The following is a 23,451-nucleotide window of genomic DNA, read 5'->3' as shown; positions in this document are numbered from 1 at the left end:
CCCAACTATCTAAGAACTATATACAGAGAACTAATCAGCTAACTTTAATACAACTTTATACACGGACTGAGCGGTAAGGATAGGACACTGCCAACTTGCTATGCGCAAGAGAAGTTCCAGCTAGCCTTCACCGGCGGTAAGAAGGAACTGAGGGGGTGGAGGGTCAGCGGGCCCCTTTATAGGGTGCCGCGGTGGCGCCACTCCAGGGGGCACCTGGGCTGACCCTACGGACACTGCTAGGGAAAATCCTTCGGCTGGCGTGCATGCAGCGTGCACAAACCTACTTTGAATGGACATGAACAACCACTCGAAGAACTACTGTAGGTTATAACTCAAGCCTAAACTTTCTGTGTTTCCCTAAGAGTGTAACTGGGAGAATTCTTACTGGAAAAATTAAGACGATGCAGCATGAAAAAAAATAGGGAAATAGTCCAATCAATAAAAGTTTACCCATCAGTCTCTGGATTAATGGATTTTCTCTAGTATTGGGGAAAAGTGTATAGTAATTCAGATTTCTTTTGCATTTTTGACGTGTGACACACTCAGACAAGAACAGCAGCACAAGTCTGTAAGAAAATACCTGTCCTCCTTGCTCCCAAAAAGAAAGAAAGGGTTTACTCCAAAATTGTCCTTGTTAACTGTTTAGAGTGGCAATACACATTATTTTTGCATTCCTGTAGGCTATAGCAAATTCTCTCTCTTGACTGCCATTGTTTCCTATGGAAGCACAATGGTTTCCATTTATCACAAGCTGACACCATATGGTGTGTGAAATCATACCCTACACTGCAGCATCCAAGGAGATAATGCATGTCACAACTATATATGTTAAAATAACAGCAATAAAACCAAATATTGTAACTGGTGTTTCTATTATTGAAAAAAAAGTACATTTTCAAGAATCATAATCACTTCCACACCCAAAAGTGTTAATTAACTCAAACTCAGACTTAATACAGAATATATATGATCAAGATGATTGTGTTCAGCCTAACAAGAAAATCAATTCCACCTTAAAAAACCAACCCATAATTCTTATAGGCATATAGTTTTCTACAAACATCAAAGTACAGTGCAGCTGTTGTGTTGTCAAAGGAGTACTGTGTTCCCGCTGACACCAGTGAATTGTTAGCTTGTGTTTAGTATTATTGATATTAGACCAAGCAAATGCATTAGCTTGCACAGTGATTCTAGGCTCTCTTCATTTTAGTGACTGATGGTGGTATCAGTGATTCATATGTTTTTATGTGCGGGAGGTAACTTATCCAGAGATTTATCTAGAGGACCTTTCATTGCTGGACATAAGGACTCTTCCCCAGCAGGACGGATAACATCCACTTCAGTTGCCTGAGAAATGTCTGAACTCTTCTGTGCTCTCACAGGGATTCTGGGATATGCCTTGGCTGCTTCTCTGACGTCTGGTTTTGATAAGTGAGTTTCACAGCCTAATGTCTCCTGGGAATTCTGCAGGCAGAGACTGGGTGAGGTCATTTGGCTTTCCACTGAGTTTCCTTTCTCTGTTTTTGGCTGCTCCAGTGAGCCTGACCCTCTAGCACTCAGGAAAACTTCTGTTCCCTGAGGAACTATTGGTCCACTCACTGGTTTTATCTCTGTCCACACAAAAGCTCCATGTCGCTGGAAAGGGAAACAAGGTTGACGTTAACCAGGGGAGCATAAACAGTTAGTAAAAACAGCTGTGATCTGAGTTCATTTATTAGCTCAACTGCTGGCAAAACATCCATCTATTTCTTGGTCTCTCTACTGGCCATCAGCCTAGGTCCCTTCCCAATAGCTGCAGGCAATGGAATAGTGACTAGCCTGTTGGCCTTTTTTATTCATGAAATGGGGCACAGCAGGAAAACTTGGAGAGAAACAACAAATAAAAGAAAAAATGCATCTTATTTTCTCTGGTTCACAACCATTCTGTCACTCTGAGTGTGTGACTTGCATATAGCTCTCCTGTGCAAGTCTAATCAGATCAGATTTCATTTCTTGCTACATGGGTTGCTATGGATACAATTCTAAACTGCTGCTTTTGTAGGCCAGGAGATTTATGATTGGAACCCAAATGACTTTGTCCATTAAGGTCGCACAGAAAGGTTCTCTTTTTTATAAACAGAAGTGGGAACAAACAATAGGCTGTACTCTTCAAAATGTTTCCAACAATGGAATTCTGCATTTTGGGCCTGATTCAAAGCCTACTGAAGTCACTGCAAGTCTTTCCATTGATTTCAGTTGCTTTTGGATCAGGCCCCTACACAGTTAATTATTGATTTGTAAGAATCACACACAGAAAAAACTTGTAGCAACAAAGACTGACATAACTTTTGGACATTTACTTATGGAATGGCTTCAAAATACACATTGGGCCTGGTTCCGGCGGCACATCATTTTTACTCCACTGACCTCAGATGTAAGTGAGAGCGGACACAGACCTACTGCAAATCCAAACTGTGTCATATATCATTTGGGCATTTATTATTATTATAGGTGCCGGAAACCACAGTGTTATGATGCACATAAACACAAAATGACATGTTTATGTTATAATATTAATGACACTTTTTAATAAAACCTGGCAATTCTAAAGCATGTGACAGTATTTCTTAACTTTAAAACAGTCGGAAGTTTGGGAATAAACGTACTCCTCCAGCTTCCTGCATGCTATTAATCATACAGGATGCACATTGTCTTACCTTTCCTCGGATGGGTTCATTAGGAGATTTTCTGGCATTGTACTGATGAATAAAGGAGGTCCGCTCCTGTAAAATTTTTGGAAGGCTTGTTGATGTTCTAGGCATTGCAAGTGGAACTGGGGAAAAAAAAACAACAATATTGTTGTAAAGTCAGGGCAATGAGTATGGCGTGGCCTCATGTTGGACAGCACAGAATCACTGTTTAACAGCACTTACAAATGTACTAGATGTTGCACAGAAACACAAAAGAAAAAGAAAAAAAAAAGACAGATGCCTGTCCTGAATTGCTTAAAAAATAAATGATGGGCTTGACAGACAAGTGAAGATGTAACATATATCAGGAAAGGCAGGCGCAAAGAGAGGCATGAATTAGTTACGTGACTGTATGGACACTCCGTTTTACATGCATACATCCATCATGTTGATTCAAGGCTTTTTGGAGTGGAAACGAACTCATTTTTCAAAGGCAATGCTGCATAAGTGTTTTGTTTTGTTTTTAAATGAGTGATTTGGATGAGGTGACAATGGACGCCAGACAAATAGAAATTGGAAGGGCATTCTGAGTATAAGAATTATCAAAGTGAGATATAGAAAACACTTGTTAGATCACCTAGTACGTACAGGACTGTTCCTGACAATACAGTTCCTCGTGCTTAATATTAAAAAGTCCCAAGTGAAGTTATAATTCTGTATCACAAGAACAATCTTGGGCACAGATTGCAACTGGCCTGCCTGTGGGTGGGTGTCAGGAGGGAATGCAAAGAAGCCTTCCTCTCCTGGTGAGTCCTCATGAAGGGGAAAAAATGGACCTGCCCCTCTTCACACTGAAACACAGAGTGGGCCTGGCACATCCAGGAAGCAGTCAGCCCCTTAAAAATAAATAAATAAATAAATAATGGTGCATACTGTAAACTCCTCCGGTGCACCAGAGTACCAAGACCAGATATCTCACAGATCTCTGGGTACCTGTTTAGACACTTGCCCACAATTAGATATATTGCCATTTAATTTTACTCTTTATTGGATTCTGTCCAAGCTAACTGGAATACATTTTGCAGTTATTACTTCATGACACAGACTAAAATGCTATACTGAAATATGCTGCATGTGTACAGTATAAATGCATAATTTTAAAGCATAATTCAATTAAACACACCCTAAATTTTCAAATAGGACTACAGATTTTGAGTGCCCAACTTGATACAATTTAAAGGGGCCTGATTTTCTGTGAACAAATGCTTCATACTTTGGGCAAATCAGGCTCCTTAAAGGTATCCCAAATTGGGCACCCAAAATCACTAGTCACTTCTGAAAAATACAGACCATATGTGCTTTCATTTGCACAGTGTTAACAAATCTAAATTGCTGCAACAGTTAGGGCACACATTTTGAAAATAGCGACAAAGAGTCCTGTGGCACCTTATAGACTAACAGACGTATTGGAGCATAAGCTTTCTCCAATACGTCTGTTAGTCTATAAGACTCTTTTTGTAACTTTTTACAGATCCAGACTAACACAGCTACCCCTCTGATATTTTGAAAATAAACACTAAATATGGAGCGAAGAGCTGAAATCTTATGTTTACAGCAAAGACCCTTATCATGTGACTTGTACCATATGGGCAGATATGGACTTCATGCTATACGTTACAGGATCAAGGCCTAAATTTGGCGGAAATTCAATTATTCTTAAAGGGTATAAGTTAAAAATGATTTTGTTCTTTGTGTTAAGAAAAATTTAAAGACAATTGGTTAATTGGCCCTACCTATTGATAACAACATTTAGCTCTTATATAGCACTTTTTGTTTAATGATCTCAAATATCGACATTTTACAGACGAGGAAACTGAGGCACAGTGGTGAGCTGGCTAGGATCTTTGTTGCATATCAAGTCAATGGAGAGCTGGGAACAGAACCCAATATTTTCCCATTGTGCCAAGATGTCTGAAGTTGCTAATGTTCCATCTTCTATTTCATCCAGTTTTTACTTGGATATACTCATAAGAGAACACAACACATAATTTAAAATATTTTTAAAATATCCTCCATATAACTGTCTGATAAAACAGAATGATACAGAAGTTTCACAACAATAAAGGACCTGATCAACTTTTTCTAACATCAATGGAAAGACTCCCGTGGACTTTGGAGGGAGATGGATTGGGCCTTTAATCATTAAAAGGAAAACAGTAAAGAGGTCAGGCAAGGAATAAAGGGGCCAATGGGGGCTGAACTATCCTCTCCACCCTAGAGATGGTCCCTTCTCATCACGGCCCAAGCACACTAGCAGGAAAGTGTGAACAAGTTTATGTTAATGTTGCCCATGCTGTGTCTGTTCTGGGGATAAACAGAGAAACCGAGTCAGCTGGGCACTGGTCATGAGCACTAAAATTCACATAAATACACTGAGGAAATTGTACCCAAAAATGTCAGTACACCAATGAATACATCAATACATTCACCCTGAGGGCCTGTCTACATTACCTGCTGGACTTATGGGCAGCGATGGATCCAGCAGGGGTCGATTTATCATGTCTAGTCTAGATGCAATAAATTGATTGCCAAGCGCTCTCCCGTCGACTCCAGTACTCTACCAGGGCGAGGTGGAGTCGACGGGAGAGCGTCAGACGTCGACTTACCGCAGTGAAGACACCGCGGTAAGTAGATCTAAGTATGTCAACTTCAGCTACGTTATTCATGTAGCTAAAGTTGCGTAACTTAGATCAATTCCCCACTCTAGTGTAGACCAGGCCTAACTCAGAATACATGAACACAGTGTACAAACAGTGTTCACAGGCACCATACAGAGGCAAAGGGCAAATCAGGCACAAAGATGATAACCTACTGAGTTTTGGTAGAATCATATTCGAGGAAACAAAATACATCCCTGAGTAGACATGGAAACAGAGGTCAATAATGTGTTCTGGAAGATCAGCATAAGGTGGATTTTGAGTCTATGTTTAAGTGCTTTGATGCCAAATATATCAAGTTTAGATCAATAGGCAGACCACTTTGTAAAATTAATCTTCCACTCTTTTTGAAAGTTGCAAACTCTTTCAACTAGTTTTTAGTTACTGGAGGTTTAGGATCCAGCTAGTATTTAGCAGTACATTGTTCTGGCACAAGCTATCAGTATTACATTTTGCTGATGTGTTAAAAGTGGCAAGTTAGCACTCAAAAGATTCTGAAGAGGAATCAATTGCACTATTTGAGGGAGCAGTTTCCAGTGATTAAAACTTGGGACTGGGAGTCTTGCTTGGTTGCTGCTTTGCTGTGAGACTTTGTGTAGGAAATGTAACCTCTTGTGCCTCAGTTTCCCTATCCACAAAGGGGGAGTAATGATACCTACCTTCCCCACAGAAATGTTATGAAGCTTTGTGAATTGTCATTGTGGTTGTAAGGTGCATTGAGGGTTTGAGTGAAAAGAGCTATAGAAATATTGCTATTATTTTTCTGATACATTTCACTTAAGAAGCCTGGAAACATGTTACTTTAGGACAATTGCAAAAATATGCATTGAAGTGTCCATAATATATTTGTGGGGCATGTAGTGGTGTTGCAGTCGTCTCCCACTTCTGGGTCAGAGGGAGGCCACACCACCTCACTACATAGTTATGATTGCTGCCTAGTATCAGTGGAAATTAGCAGACCAGATGTTAGCATCCTGACTGGTCTAGTGAGGCTGAACCCCAAATAGTCTATAGGCTCCGGGCCCTTAGGCAGGGGCAGAGAAAACACCAACAGTCTATAGGCTACAGCCCTCAAGCAGGGTAGAGCTAGCAAGTAGCCTGTCATCCGAGTTCTGGCAGATGGTAGGTGAACCCCAGCCACCTGGCCTACAGTGGGGAGGCTCCCACCCTAAGGGTGGGGTGGCAAGGGTTAGGGGGACCCAGGCCCACCAGACTCCACCGGGTCCCAGCCCAGGGCCCTAACAGTGGCAGAGTGGTCCACCACTGGGTCAGTGGGGAATCCAGCCACAATTCAGTGACTGTTTCAGGCAGCACTACAGCCAGACTGGAGTTGGCTGCCCCTGGGCCACTTCCTCCCCTTCCTTGGGGATGTATCTGGATCAAAGGGGTGTCCTCCATCTCCCCAGGGTAGGTGGCCAGCGCCAGTCCCAGCAGCTGCCCTGCAGACACAGGTTCCTCTGCAAGGAGGGCATCTCTGGGCTTGGCAGCAAAGTCAGTCAGGAGCAAGCAGGATGCATCCATCTCCCTCAGTGTTCCAGACCCAACTGAGTTAGTGGCTCTGCCTTTTATACTACTTGTCCCACCTATCTACTTTCAGTGGGAGGGATGAGGCTGGTCTGACTCCGCCTACCTGGGCACAGAGGGTGATTCCTCCCCTTCTGGGTCAGAGGGAAGCCACAATGCCTCACTACAGGCACCACAAATACATCTGTAGCTATCCTCAGATGCCATGATTTTAAGATTGACTGGGACACACTATAAGCTGCTATGCTATTTTCTGTGTAATGCACCAGCAATCTGTTCAGGTAAAGAATATAGGTATGAACTGCATATCTAGCTTCCACTTTCAGTACTTCATAACTGGATCTGGGAATTCTATGAATGGAGATTTTATTGTAAGTCTGAAAAATAAACTTATACAAAGAATTACATTACTTCATGAGTTTTTTACTGGAATATAAAATAGCAGCACATTCATACAAAATGTGCTAGAAGTTGTGAATAACATCATTTTAAATTCTGTAGATTGTGTTCTTGTTACAACTGAGCAAAGGTTATACTAGTTCCCTACAGAATTTCTTGCAAAGAAAAAAAAAAGATTCTCTCAATGTTTAATTTCTGGTCAATTAAATATGGATGGTATATTTTTATTGGAACCCTGAACAGTGGTATTTTCTAGTGATAAGATAGAATTTGAATTGGCCAAATAATTCAAATGAATATCTCCACTGATTTTTTTTTCTTGTCAATCCTCAAATAAATTAGTGATCATTTTTCTCAGTATGTGACCACCTCTATAGGTGAACAATAATGTTTGTCAAATATTCACAAATTATTTCTCTAAATTGATGAATTATTCACAAATAATTTGGTTCAGCATAAGTCTATCAATAAATTCAATAAAGTGATATTAGTTCATGAGTTTTCTACTTGATTATTAGATAACAGAAGCACACTCATAATAGATTATATAATATTCCAGTAGAAAACTCAATAATAATAATCCCAATTTTTTCCTTCATGTGACAGAAGAGAAGAGAACCAAATTTAAGACTCACTTGTAATTTAGCAACATGTGATCTGATCCCACAAACACAGATATGCTTTACTTTAAGCAGGTGAGTAGTTCTGTTGTATGTGTGTGAGCGTTCTGCGGGATAAGGGCCATGATGATGACGACCACAGTAGTATTTCTGTAAGTGCTCAGATACTGCCATGGTAAAATGCCTAGACAAAGTTTTAGAATACTAAACCATCTACTTCTCTGGATTTGTGAGCTATCCGAATATAGCATGCCTGACAGTCATTTGATGGAGTCTTTGAGTCAGATCCCCAGCGACTGTAAATAGGTGTACACAAATAAAACTCACAAATAGGACAAATTAGCTCTAAAGTTATAAATTATAGCCAAAAATCGCTGTTGTCAACCTTAGCTGCTGAAATGGCTGTAGGAGACAGTGTAAGGAGGAGGATCCTTACACGGTTCAACAGGCAACAGTTAGTGCAGTTATGTAGCACATAGGAATACACTAGCTTTTTTATTATTATTCTTTTACGTGGCAAAACTAAGGTATGCATAAAAATCCCCCCCTATTTTTTATCTCTGTAAAGTCAAACAGAAAGGAACCATACATTACTTCCCAGAGAATATCTCGGCATTTATAACCTTTTAAGGAATTGAGCCATTTAACACACCAATTCCAAGGCATAATCTTCCATCACTTACAGAAGCCTAATGCCAAAAGACAACTGGCTCAACCTCAAAATGGCAAACATGCCAACACACGGAAACCATCACTTTCCTTATTAATGGAATGGCATGATGTGAAATTAGATGATCTGGGTTTGTGAGCAATATCCCCACAATCAATCGTCCAAAATAAACTGCTTCATTATTTGTATTTAAATATACAGGAGGAGTATTCCGAAGGCAGAACTCTAGATCCACCTATGGGGAGAAGCAGAGGTACTGGCACTCCCCAGGAAGGAGAGAGGTTTCTGCCAGCACTGGCTCTGTTATACCAATATAATAAAAACCAGCAGATCTTATTAAGAGGGATAAGGCAAAGAAACAGTTAGCCAGCTCTATAACTGAAAAATACCTGGAGATGGCTTGCACCTTTTGGATGACTTGTGTCATATCTGCCACGATGGGGGCCATGGGTATACTTTTTTTGTTGATTTTCCTATAATTAATGGTTAGTCTTCAGGATTGCCCGTCTGCTTTCATGATTGGCCAGACAGGGAAGTTAAAAGAGGAGTTAGTTTTTTAAATCACTCCCTGCTCTTCCAGATCCTGAATGATTTGGATGACCTGTGTCTTTGCTTTCCTGGGATACCAATATTGCTTTTGTGGGGACACCAGTTTACCTACAATTTTAACACAAGCGTTATTTGCTGCCAACCTCCAGGAGCATCAGGTGCATCGGACACAGACTCGACTCCATCCTCATGACCAAGATACCTGGCCAGTAACTTGGCATGAGCAACTTCTAGGCTGGTAACTATAACACCTATAGAGAACTTAAATAAATAATTGTGTGAATTAATATGTGTGTGTGTGTGTGTGTGTGTGTGTGTGTGTGTGTGTATAAAAATAAGTAGTAATAAAAATAAGTAGTCAAACAATGTTGTTTACTTTTATCTTTTGCTTTATTATTATATTTACAATAAATGTGGCAGCTTTGCCTTATCCCTCTTAATAAGATCCTGCTGGTTTTTATTATATTGGTATAACAGCTCTTCAGGCCACATTAAATACCCTACCTCACCTGACCTAGCAGAAGATTGCATTCCATGCACCAGCTCCGATGCTGCTCTACTGTTTAATACACCCTCAGTAGTGAAAGTGGCTGAAGTGTTGGCTTCCCACCCTGCTCTTTGAGGCTTACACAGCGAGGTTCTGCCAGCTGCTTCTCAAAGTTGGGACTAAAGGGAGCCCTACAAATCAAGCATCTTGGCAAGTGAAGGGGGTAGGAGAGAGGGTTCAATAATAAATAATGGGGCCAAGCCTCCACTCTGTGATACTGGTGTGATGGCAATGTTACTCCATTGGCTTTAATGAATTTACACTGATATAAAACCTGTGTAACCTTCTATTGTTAAAGCACTGCTAACACAGACATCCTTGTGCTCTGTCTGTATATAAAAGGGAGCAGAAGCTGCTAATGCAAGGACAAAGCCTTGTGATAAAAAGACAGGGAAATCTCATTTTTTTAAATTGTTTAACTCAAACAGGGTGCTCAGCACTACAGTACAAGAAACAAAGGCAGCCTTTGCACCAAAAAGTTTACAGTGTAAAAGGGAAAACTTGCAGTGCCTGGTTCTGAACCCATTCACACCAGTAGTAACTCTGTTGCATTCAATGGAGTTATTCTTGATCAACAGTGGTGTGAGCTCAGAACTCGACCCACGCAGGATAAGGGATGAAAACCTGACTCTACTGAGGTCAAGGAATGTTTTTCCATTTATTTCAATAGGGCCAGGTTTTCACTCAGGAAGTACGTGAAATCCAGTTGTGGGGATGGCTCAGTATTTTGTTGTGTTTCAAATTCTAAATTCATTTCTTGTGGGCTTCACAGAAGTGAGTTTTTCATTTGAATGAAGACAAGGTAGAAGCATAGTCCGGCAGTAATATATGGCAGACAGAGGAACAAACAGTCATGCGATGAAGGATGACTTTCAGTGAGACTTAAACTCTTCAGTCACTTTTAGGCGCTTCTGAAAAAGTTAGTTACCCAAAGTCTACTACCTCAAGAGTCCGTGCTATATTCACTCACTAAGGCCTTGTCTATACTACAAAGTTTTGCGGACAACAGCTGCCTTTTGTCGACAAAACAGTGAATGTGTAAACCCTGCGATGTGACTTTTGTCAGCAAAAATACCCTGTTTCGGCGACAAAATACAACCACCCCAACAAGAGACACAAATCTTTTTCCTCTAAATTTTTGTCAACAAAGTGCCAGTGTAAACACCACGCTTGATTTCATCCCTTTAATTAGCTTCCACGAGGTGTTCCACAATATCCATTGTGACCGCTCTGGTCAGCAATTTGAACTCCGCTGCCCTGCAGCCAAGTAAATGACCATCCACCCCTCCCCCTTAGAAGCCCCAGGGATTTTTGAAATTCCATTTCCTGCTGGCTCTGCATGGAGAGGTCTCATCGCATCTTCCCAGGTGACCATGGCATGTTATAGCAGCAAACACTCTCCTGCTTGGACCACTATGGAGCTGGTGGATCTGCTCAGTATATGGGGAGAAGGCTGTGCAGTCATAGCTGCGCTTGAGCCATAGGATTTGGGATACCCACAGGTACATTTCTGAGGCTTGTACGAGAAGGGCTATGATTTGGACACACTGCAGTGCACAGCGAAGATAAAGGAGTTGAGGCAGGCGTATCATAAGGTAAGGGAGGCAAACTGTCATTCCTGCTAAGACCTGCCAGTTCTATAAGGAGCTGGACACTATCCCCGGTGGTGACCCCACCTCCACCGCCGAGAGTCCTGTAGATACTTCGGCGGGCCTGGAGGCGGTGGAGAGGACCTAACCTGGAGGATGAAGTAACTGATGAAGAGGTGGAGTTAGATGCCAGTGGGACAGGCAGCCAGGAACTGTTCTCCACTCCAGAGGTGTCCAGCCAGTCTCAGCAGTTGCTCTCCGGCAAGCAAGAAACAGGAGATGAGACTCCTGGTAAGTGGCTGTGGCTTATGTAGTGCGGAGGTAGGTGCAGGGCATAGAAATGTGGGATGCTGGATGCGTTTCTGTGAGCTGGACATTTCTCTGTGTAGCTAATCAGCACGTCAGAACAGGGTGTTGATGCATTCCGAGATCTCACAGGAATCCTCCAGCGAGATCTGTTTCCTGGAGGTACTTGGTAATCCTCTGCCGCAGGTTCCATGGCAGAGCATCTTTGTTCCTTCCCCCATGGTACAAAACTTTCCTGCGCCATTTGGCAATCACTTCTGCAGGGACCAAAGAGTCACATAGGCAAGAAGCATAGGGAGCAGGGTGGAAGCCATAAGCATGGAGTATATGTACCCTGGTTTCCCTGCTTACCCTCAGCAGTGAGATATCTGCTAGAATGACCCTCACCTGTGGAAAAGTGTGGGAAATTTTAAATTTTTTCCCTTAATCAGCTGTACCACAATCCTTGCAGATTGCATGTTCTTTTCCCCATGTGGAGCGCCCCACCCTCCACCCCCACCACTCACCATGCTTTGGGTGTTTGCAGAGATTTGTGCTTCCCAAGGGTCAGTGAGAAAGTGATTGTTATGTTGCAAAAGATGTATTTAACTGAAATGTTTCAAAGCTACGTGTGAATTTAACAATCCTGCTTCTGTACATTGTCACTTGTGCTTCAGCAGATGTGGCCTTCAAGAACACCCCCCCCCCCCCGCACACACCAGCCGAGCATCGTCGCCAGATAAGAAAGTGCCCAAGACGCAGCAAAGACAACATGTTCCAGGAGGTACTGAACTGCTCCAATGCAGAGAAAAGGGAATGCAAGAAGTGCTAGGAAACCAAACGGCAGGACAGAAAAGAGAATCAGGAGTTTGTTAAGGACGCTACCGAGAGGATGATTAAAGTAATGGAGGAGCAAACGCAGATGCTGAAGTCCTTAATAATGTTGCAGACTGAGCAGATCTGTGCTGGCACCCCGCTGCAGCACATTCAGAACTCTTTTCCATGCCATTCCTCCCCCATCACCCCCAAATCTGCCCACACATTCCTTTCCACTTTCCAGGACTTCTCAGTTTTCCCTTCACTCCACCCACTCGGACAACTTTCACAATGATAGCTGGATCTACACACAGCTCCGAAAGTCTGCCCTTCCCTGGATTCTCCTTTCCCACCAAGCATCTTTGTGTGTATTGGTTTTTGTGCAATAAAAGCAAAGTTTTTGAATGGTAACTCATCTTTATTTGTTTTCTACAAATTGAGATAGCAGGCACTACATACTCAGGCAGTTTATTCATGTGCTTGCTGGATTGTAAGGCCCAAATGTCACCATTACTTCCTAGGAAAACATGTAATGTAACACTGCAGCACCAAACACAGATATACGTTACTGCTTCTCATTTTCAAAAAGTGTTGCCTCAAAGCCTCCCTGATTTGAATTGTCCCCCTCTGGGCTCCTCTGATAGCCCCTTCACCCTTTGCTTCACAGAGATTATACAACATAAAACATGCAACTATGACCATCAGAATATTATCCTTATAAAGATCTAACCTGACATAAAGGCATCGCCAGTGCACCTTTAATCTGCCAAAGAAACATTCAACTGTCATCAGGCACCTACTCAGCCTGTTGCTGAACCGCTCCTTACTGCTGTCCAAGTGTCCCGTGTAAGGTTTCATGAGCCACGGCTGTGAAGGGTACGCCAGGTCTCCGAGGATCACTGTGGGCATTTCAATATCCCACACTGTAATCTTCTGGTTTGGAGAAAAAGTCCCCCTTGTAGCTTTCTATAGAGGCCAGTGTTCCCAAAGATCCATGCATCATGCACCACTCCACGTTGATGTCAGTGAAATGTCCATAGTGATCCACAAGTACCCCTCCCTATTGATGTAATCCGTTGCAAGGTGGTCTGGTGCCAAAATTGGAATGTGTGTGCCATCTATTGCCCATCCACAGTTAGGGAAATCCATTTCTGCAAACCCATTCACTATTTGACACACATTTCCCACAGTCACAGTCCTTCATAGCAGGATGTGATTTATTGCCCTGCATTATGCATTAACACAGCCCCAACGGTCAACTTCCTGACTCCAAATTGATTCTCAACTGACCAGTAGCAGTTTGGAGTCACCAGCTTCCACACAGCGATCACCATACACTTCTCTACCGACAGAGCGGAACTCTCATTATGGTGTCCTTGCGCCACAGTGCTAGGGCGAGCTCCGCACACAGATCCAGGCAGGTTCTGTAGCCACTGCTCATCATGCCACACCTGCATGACGATATGATCCCACCATTCAGTGCTTGTTTCCTGAGCCCAAAAGCAACAGTCTACCCTATGCAGCTCTTCTGTGAATACCAAAAGCAATCTAAAGTTGCTCCTATCAATATCACACAGCATGTCAGGTGACTGGGAGTCTTTTTCAGTTAGGAACTTTATGATTAACTGCACTGCCATCCACAATGTCTTCATGACAGTTAACAGAGCACAGAAGAGCAGTGCAGGATCCTCCCTTCTCACAAAGATGCCGGGGTGCACAGCAAAGAAGGGCCATTGAAAAATGCCGCAAAATGCTGGGAGCCCATGGAGCACTGGGACAGAAAGCAATGCATCATGGCACATTGAGCCCGGTCCCAGGATGTGGGATAGGTACCCACAGTGCACTGCTCACACTATCAATGATAGTGCCCCAACTGTGGACGCCCTCTGCTGACAGAGGGAGCAAGTGTGAACATGATATTCCAATTTTCATTAGGCTGATTTTTGAGTGTCGGCATAACCTTTGTCGACAAAACTTGTGTGTTAGACCTTGTCTACACTACCAACTACTGAACTCATTTTTGCTCTTTCTAAAATTTTGAAAAGTAGAAAATAATGAGGGGAGAAGGAGGGGGAACACTTAGCACTAACTGAAACAATGGCAAGAACACCAACAAGGCTGGACTGGGGTTCAGGAGACCTTGGTTCCATTCCCAGTTCTGCCACAGACTTCCTGTGAGACCATGGGCAAGTCACTTAGGTGCCTAAATACTTTTTTAAATCTGGTCCTAATGAAACAGATATGCACCTAGTGGCATTAATAAATAAATAAATAAATAAATAAATAAATAAAGTGTATCTTAGCAGGTTAGGTCCCTCATCCTATGTCTTTCAATAGGAGTTAGGCCCTACCCTGCTTAGGTGCTTTTGTAAATCCCACTAAGTATCTATATGAATCTTTGTGCGCCTAAATACCTTTGTAAATCTGTCCCTTAATCTCTCGTTTCAGTTCCCAATCAGTAAAATAGGAACAATAGTACTTCCTTTGTCTTATCTATTTAGACTGCAAACTCTTTTAAGGCAGGGCGGTTTCTTGATGTTCGTCCATCGTTGTCGATGAAGACCTCAACAACTCATTCTTTCGATGACCAGACTCTGTGCGTCCGAAGATGACTCATCAGTCCGATTCGGGCATGGAACGTCCTGTCACACGTTGGGCAGACATGTGATGGCACTGTCGATGATGTGCGGGCAGCTCTGGACTTGCGCAGCTCACGCTTTCTTTCAGCCTCAGCAATACGCCTCACCTCAGAGGTATTACTGCCTGTGTGAATGAGGCTGTGCCATGCTGGACGGTTCAGTGCGAGGGTTTCCCATGTGGCGGTGTTAATCTCAAAGGACTTCAGAGAGGTCTTCAGCGTGTCCTTGAACCGCTTCTTTTGTCCTCCATGGGAGCGCTTTCCCTGGGCGAGTTCTCCGTAGAAGAGCTGTTTAGGAATGCGCTCATCTGACATTCTCATGACATGTCCAGCCCATCTGGTCTGGGCTCTCATCAGCAGTGTGTGAACTGACGGCAGACTGGCTCTGATAAGGACTTCAGTATCGGGCACTTTGTCCTGCCATCTGATTTTTAGAAGCTTAGGAAGTGTGGAAGTGATTGAGCCCATGACTCCGATAGACAGTCCACGTCTCGCAGGCGTACAGCAGAGTTGGAAGCACCACTGCTCGGTAGACCTTCAGCCTCGTTGGTAGTCTGATCCCTCGACGTTCCCAGACGTTGGAGCGCAATCGGCCAAATGCAGAGCTGGCTTTAGCAATTCTGCACTTTACTTCTTCATCGATTGACACTGCTCGAGAAACGGTACTGCCCAGGTACGTGAAGTGGTCCACTGCCTGAAGTCTCTGTCCATTTACAATGATGGACGGTTCTGAGTACAGAGTGTGGGGAGCTGGCTGGTGCATGACCTCAGTCTTCTTGATATTAATGGTGAGGCCGAAGCTGTTGCATGCAGATGAAAACTTGTCCATACTGGCTTGCATTTCTGGCTCTGTACTAGCATTCAGAGCACAATCATTGGCAAAGAGAAAGTCTCGAAGTACAGTTTCCTTCACCTTGGTGATGGCACGCAGTCGCCTCAGATTGAATAGTTTCCCATCGGTTCTGTACTTCAGGCCTACTCCTTCAGTGCAGTGTTGGAAGGCATCAGTAAGAGTGGCAGAGAATATCATGCTAAACAAAGGCCTGGTCTACACTAGGACTTTAATTTGAATTTAGCAGCGTTAATTCGAATTAACCGTGCACCCGTCCACACCAGGAAGCCATTTAATTCGACATAGAGGGCTCTTTAGTTCGAATTCTGTCCTCCTCCCCGACATGGCCATGTCGAATTAGGCTAGGTGTGGATGCAAATCGAACTTAGTAGCTCCGGGAGCTATCCCACAGTGCACCACTCTGTTGATGCTCTGGACAGCAGTCCGAGCTTCGATGTTCTGACCAGCCACACAGGAAAAGCCCCGGGAAAATTTGAATTCCTTTTCCTGTCTGGACAGTTTGAATCTCATTTCGTGGTTGGACATTGGGGCGAGCTCAGCAGCACCGGCAGCAATGCAGAGCTCTCCAGCAGAGGAGTTCATGTAATCTCTGAATAGAAAGAGGGCCCCAGCATAGACTGACCGGGAAGTCTTGGATCTGATCGGTGTGTGGCGCGAGGAGTCTGTGCTTTTGGAGCTGCGCTCCAAAAACGGAATGCAAAGACCTACGAGAAGGTCTCCAAAGCCATGAGAGACAGAGGATACAGGCGGGATGCCGTGAAAATCAAGGACCCCAGACAAGGCTACCAAAAAATCAAAGCAGCAAACAGACACTACGGAGCCTGCCAGCACTGCCCCACCAGTGACCATGGACTCTGACGATGGGACAGTGTCGACGGACAGTTCCTCGGCGATGTTCACGGACGGGGAAGATGAGGAAGGGTTTGTGGAGAACAAGGCAGGCGACAGCGCTTACAACGCTGGTTTCCCCGACAGCCAGGATCTCTTCATCACCGTCACGGAGATCCCCTACCAACCCTCCCCGGCCATTAACCCGGACCCTGAATCAGGGGAAGGAGCATTCGGTAAGTGCTTTAAACATGTAAACTTTTATTCTTAATATAACAGGAATCTGAAGTATGTGAAAAGGAGGTCTCTATATATCTGGGGATAGAACAGAAATCCTCCTAGGAGATCTCCACGAAGCTCTCCTGGAGGTAATCGAAAGCCTCCGCAGGAGGTTCCTGGGGACAGCTGCCTTATTGGGTGCTCCGTGGTAGCACACTTTTCCGCGCCAGGCTTTCATGAGGTACTCAGGGAGCATTGCCTCCCCGAGCACGGCTGCATAGGGCCCTGGTTTGTGCTGGCTTTCACGCAGCATGCGCTCTCTATCTCCTTCAGTGACTGTCCTCAGGGTGATCTCGCTCGGAGACTCCTGCATCTAATTAGGGGAATTACTGTAATGTTACGCCTGGTCCAAAGTATTTTTAAAAAATCTCCGGACAGACGGCATAGCAGAGACTCAGCACGCTGCTGCATGACAAGCGTAACGGAAAGCCAAAGAATCAAATGGACGCTCATGGAGGGAGGGGGGACTGAGGATGCAAGGTATCCCACAGTTCCTGCAGTCTCCGAAAAGCATTTGCATTCTTGGCTGAGTTCCCAATACCTGTACGGTCAAACACATTGTCCGCGGCGGTTCAGGGTATAGCTCGTCAATGTACAACCACCCCCCACCCCCAGAAGGAAAAGGAAAAAAAAACGTCTCTTGACTCTTTTAAATGTCACCCTATGTGTACTGAATGCTGCTGGTAGACGCGATGCTGTGGCACTGTACTGTAGCATCCTCCCCCCCCATGGGTGGCTGACGGTGCAATATGACTGATATCCGTCATCATCATCATCAGCCTTGCTGTAGATGGTGTAGGGCAATACGACTGGTACCCGTCCTCGTCATCAGCCCATAAGTAGACGGCCTGCTAACCGTCTTCATCATAGCAACAGGGGGCTGAGCTCCATCAGCCCCCACCCTTCATGTGTAAAGAAAAGTTTCTGTACTGCCTGGACTGTCATAGCAGCAGGATGCTGTTTTCCTCTCCCACACACTGCTTAATGTCCTGTCTGGACAATCATAGCAGCTGGAGGCTGCCTTCCCCTTATTTCATTTCAGTAACAAGTCACTGTTTCTTATTCCTGCATTCTGTATTACTTCAGCACACAAATCAGGGGACACTGCAACGGTAGCCCGGAAAGGCTGGGGGAGGAGGGAAAGAACAGGTGGGGTTGTTGCAGGAGCACCCCCTCTGAATGTCATGCAGCTCATCATTCCTGAATAATCTGACATGGAGCGGCTGTGCTCTCTGGTTCTCTGAAACACTGGATCTTTACTACACTAGCCCCATATTCTATGCAGGAATTATTCTATTTTTAGATACCATAAAGGAGGGATTGACTCGGGGAGTCATTCCCAGTTTTGTCTTTTGCACCCCCGGCTGATCTCAGCCAGGGGCACCTATGACAGCAGCAGAAGGTATAATGCAATACGACTGGTAACCATCATCACCTTGCCAATTTACAATGGCATGGTAGATGGTACAGTATGGCTGATAACCATCTCTGCTGTCATGCAAAAGCAAATGAATGCTGCTGTGTAGCGCTGCTGAATCGCCTCTGTCCGCGGCATCTAGTACACATACGGTGACAGTGACAAATGGCAAAACAGGCTCCATGGTTGCCACGCTATGGCGTATGCCAGGGCAATCCAGGGAAAACGGGCTCAAAATGTTTGTCTGGCGGTGCTTTCCCGGAGGAAGGAATGACTGACTACATTTACCCAGAACCACCCGCGACAATGAAATTTGCACCATCAGGCACTGGGATCTCAACCCAGAAGTGCAAGGGTCGGGGGACACTGCGATGGGGTAGAACAGGGGCAGAGTTTATGCTTTCAGGATTGCCTGCAGCAGGAGTGCGCACGAGATAGGTGCTGTGCATGCTCTTGTTCACAGACACGGACTAGACTGTGTTCATTGTTCGCAAAAATGTATCTTTGCAAGGAATTCACTCCCTTTTTCCCATCACACAGCTTCGACTGTCTCCAGACCTGCCACAGCATCCCCCTCACAGAGGCTGGCAAAGATTAGGCGGCGAAAGAAAAAGACACGGGACGAGATGATCGCTGAAGTTATGGGGTGCTCCCGAGCCGAGGCGGACCAGCAGAGGGAGACCCTCTCTCTGTACCAGCGCTCACACAACGAACGGGAGGAGAGGTGGCGTGAGGAAGACAAGCAGGCGACTCAAACGCTGCTTGGACTAATGAGGGAGCAAACGGACACGCTCCGGCGCCTTGTGGATGTTCTGCAGGACCGCAGCCAGGAGGACAGAGCCCCCCCGCAGTGTATCTGCAACCGCCCTCCCCCGCCACAAAGTCCCATACCTCCCGTCACCCAAAGTAACCAGAAGGAGTGGCGCCAGGGGCCGTGAAAACTGTCACTGCACCCCAGCAGAGTGCTCAAGTACCCAAAAGCTCTCATACCCTAATTTTTGAGAATTCCTTCCCTTCCTGACTCACCCAGGCCCCAATCCCAGTTTCATCCCCTGACTGTCTGGTTAATTATTAAAAATACTTTACTGTTAATTACTGTTTCCGTCATGCTTTTTTACACAACGCTGTGTTTCAAGGGGTGGGTGGGTGGGTGGGTGGGGAAGGGGGTAGGGTATTGCATAGGACAGTCACCTTTAGCAGGGTACAGAGATGGGGGCAGGATCAGCAGCAGGTCACACACACAGTGCAGTCAGTAGGCACCCTGGTCGGTATGGGAGGTGGTTTGCAGGTTCTGTGTGGGTGGGGGGGTTCGTGACTTTGTAGCGGGGAAGGGGGGTTACAGATCTCATGCAACGGTCCCTGTCCTGGACCACAGAGCCACGCAGCAGAGGAATCTGTATCCGTCCTCCCCCGCCGCAAGGCCACATAGCCCCCGCACACAGAGTCCCAAAAAGGAGGGATGGCAGGCTCCGTTGAAACAACCAGTCCGGCACTGCGGACCGCTCTGGGAGCAGGAGCCTGTCATTCCTCGAGTTTAGAGGCGGTCTTTACATCACCGCACACCCTACCCAGCACAGTCTGAGTCCCAGTTTCAACCCTTTAACGCAAAGTCATCAATAAAGAAACCTTTGTAAAAGTCACAGTGGAACATGTGTTTTATTTTTAAACATGTGTTGGAAGTGGGGGAAGCGGGGTGGACGGGGTATGTAACTGCAGATGCTAGTCAACAGTAACTTGGTAAAGAAACAGGGGCAGATTCAGCTTCTCTGTAAAGAAACTGAACAGTCACAGGTCACGCTGCTCGCTGGTACTTGAAGAGTTCCTTGTCGCTGTGCAAGGCGCCTGCACAGAGCTTCACGAGCCAGGGCATTAGCGGGTAGGCTGGGTCCCCGAGGATCACTATAGGCATCTGCACATCCCCAAGAGTTATTTTGTGGTCCGGGAAGAAACTACCTTCCTGCAGGCGTCTAAACAGACGAGATTTCCTGAAAACACGCGTGTCATGAACCTTGTCCGGCCACCTGACGTTGATGTTGGTAAAACGTCCCCCATGGTCCACCAGTGCTCGCAGCACCATTGAAAAGTAGCCCGATTTCTCAGCAGCTGACTGTGGAAGAGGTGGACGATAAGGTGCGAGGAGTTGACAACGGCCATAACTGCAGCGGGCTCCGTGCTCGCAGTGCTGTGGCGCCCACGCTGTCACTGAGCAGAAAAGTGCACGAACAGATTGCCCGCAGGCGCTTTCGGGGAGGGAGGGAGGGCGTGATTGACGGTTCAATGATGACAGTTACCCAAAACCACCCTCGACACATTTTTCCCCCCAGCATGCATTGGGGGGAAATCCCAGAATTCCAATGGGCAGCGGGGAGTGCGGGAACTGTGGGATAGCTTCCCACAGTGCACCGCTTTCAAAGTCGACGCTTGCCCCGTTACTGTGGACTCACACAGTCGAATTGGCGTATTTAGTGTGGATACACAAATTCGACTTCATAAGGACGATTCCACAAATTCGACTTAAGTTGATTTGAAATAGTCTTGTAGTGTAGACATACCCAAAGTGGGTGCTAAAACACACCCTTTCTTGACGCCGTTGGTGACTGGGAAGGCCTCAGATGTTTCACCGTTATCCAGGACACGAGCCATCATACCGTGATGAAATTGATGTACCATTTGTATGACTCGCTCTGGACAGCCGAATTTCGACATGATCCTCCACAGGCTCTGGCGACTGACAGAGTCAAACGCTTTCGTGAGGTCCACAAAAGTTGTGTAGAGTTCACGGTTCTGCTCTTGACATTTCTCCTGTAGCTGACGCACAGCGAAGATCATGTCAATAGTCCTACGCCCCTTGCGTGCCGTGATGTTATCCAGTAGCGTGCGCATATTCCATGTGCCAATGGTGATCGGTGTCACTCAAAGTTTTGTTTTTGTTCGACCGCTTTTATGGGATCCCCGCCAGCCGCGGTATGCTGGCCAGGGTAAGATGAAGCAAGCAATGTTTAGGGCACCTTTTCTAGCCCCCTCCTCGTTCTATGGAGGTGAGCAGTGCAATCCTGAATAGGGCTGCTCAGTCGCTCAAGAAGATGCCGAGCTCCACCGCTGCTTCGGTCAGTGAGGAATGACCATTATACCTGAGCCGCCTGTGTGCAGGTCCGCGGCTACAGCTCCCAGTGTATCCACACCTGCTGCTTCGTTGCTCGCCCATCGCCACAGGACTGGATATGATGTGATATATGATATGATATGATGTCGAGACTTGCGCGTGAATTGGATTAAAGTGAGGGAGAGTTGCGCAACGTCAACCTCACTCTCTCTTCCCAGTTCCTATCTGTATCCAGTGGCAGGACAAGAGTCGAGACTGCTGGAGATAGGGCAGGGCGCAGTGGATGACCAGGACACCTATGTGTCTTGTCGTGCTCTTGAGCGTTCCACAACGCTTGCTGTCACCGCCTTCCTGACCATTGAACCAGGTTTCCTCAGTCAGCCGGATCCAGCCTTCGTGTGCAATGGGTAGACAGGCCCTAACTCACCGAGGGTCTTAGACTCATTGGCTACCCTCACCTGGTTTAGCCCGCCAGTCGAGACGGTTTCTGGGGTGTGGCCGCTGTCGCATGCTGATAGCTACTTGGAGCCACAGGTGAGAGCTGGGTGTCAAGTGGGGACCAAAGTGGATGAGCTACTCCTAGGAGTACGACTGCTCCCCTATCAGAGGTACTACCCCTCCCTGACAACCCCATACACCCCAGTTTCTTACTATTTGTCTGTACAGCACTTAGCACAATAGAGCCCAAATGTTAGTTGGGGGTCTCTAGGCGCTACTGTAATCAAACTACAAAATCAGATTCTGCTCTCTGTCACACACCCAACACTTCCATGTAAGTAAATGGGAGTTGTGAGCACACATCTAAGTGCAGGATTAAGCCCCCCGAACAGTAATAGGAAAGAATGTGCTGCATGACCAAAATAGGCAGAGTGCCCTGTCATGTCTGACAAATGCTTTGAATCTATTTTCTGGTAACTCTGATAACACAGAAAAGTTTCTAATATGTATACTGCCTAAGCTGATGTCCAGCCATGGATGACTGTTTTCACAGTGGCAAAAGGGGTCTTTGCTTCAGTGGGATCCATACAGTTTATCTGCCCTATACTACAGAAGCCACTGCTTAAAATAAACTTGTCAATAAACATTTCCAGGCTAGATTCTGCAAACCTTATTCATGTTGGCCAGCACTTACTCATAAGACTAACACCATTGAAGTGAGCAAGAAATTCCTACCCAATGAGAATAGGGGTTGCAAAATCAGGCACTTTGCTGGTAAAAACAAAGCATGATTATCTCAGTGCATTCCTTGGTTTTGGTTGTGTTCTTTAATATAAAATAAAATTAGAGGGCCAGATCCAGAGCCGATGTAAATTACTGCAGATCAATTAAAACCAACAGACCCAGGCCCATTTATACCACATGAGATGTGGTTTGCAGATTTGACTCATCACTACCTCCAATTTACTGTACTATTTCATTTATGCTATTAAAATATATAATTTTCAATCTTACAAATCTACCTTTTAATAGAGTGATTATATTACCAAACCACATTCTAGCAAATGTGCTCTCTCTGTGTATATGAGTCAAAAGAAACCTGAAAGAGAGCTGAGAAGCCAACTTGCATATGACATATCAAATGCTAACTGCACAGGATGAAAAGAATATGGCTTTTAACTCATCTTGGTTTAAAAAAACCAGAAGTGAATAATTATTTTCCAGTAGATACAGCTCTGCTGCCTGAGAAATATTTGTTGATTTTACAACGGATAGCAGGCAGACAGTTGTTGGGTGGTGTACTACACAAAGAACACTTTCATTCTTGACATGGCATGGCATAGCATAGCTGAAATACCAGAGTCCATGGCTAATTAAGTGGGTTGATGAACGAATGATTAGATAAGATTTAATTGGTATGAACATTCTTATAGACTGGTTATTGTATCTGTCTTTGAGGGCCAGACCCTCAGTCGCAGCTGAGCAATACTCAGTGCAACTGAAGGGACAT

General features: G+C 45.2%; 1 protein-coding gene across 4 annotated transcripts in view; it reads right to left on the bottom strand.

The window, feature by feature from the left end:
- Nucleotides 1-855: 855 nt before the first annotated feature.
- The window catches only part of C3H2orf73 (chromosome 3 C2orf73 homolog), a 34,775-nt gene continuing 12,179 nt past the window's right edge, over nt 856-23,451 (bottom strand). For all 4 annotated transcript variants that reach the window (XM_039531348.1, XM_039531347.1, XM_039531349.1 and 1 more), the window contains 2 exons: nt 2,697-2,812; nt 856-1,635 (listed from right to left, as the gene is read on the bottom strand). In XM_039531348.1, coding sequence (XP_039387282.1) covers nt 1,234-1,635; nt 2,697-2,812 — 518 coding nt within the window. In that variant the 3' untranslated portion in view covers nt 856-1,233. The remainder of the gene's footprint in view (nt 1,636-2,696; nt 2,813-23,451) is intronic.

Source organism: Mauremys reevesii, linkage group 3, assembly GCF_016161935.1.
Source record: "Mauremys reevesii isolate NIE-2019 linkage group 3, ASM1616193v1, whole genome shotgun sequence".
Lineage (NCBI taxonomy): Eukaryota > Metazoa > Chordata > Testudines > Geoemydidae > Mauremys > Mauremys reevesii.
The sequence above is the reverse complement of the archived record's forward strand: the minus strand, read 5'-3'. Positions and strand labels throughout refer to the sequence as shown.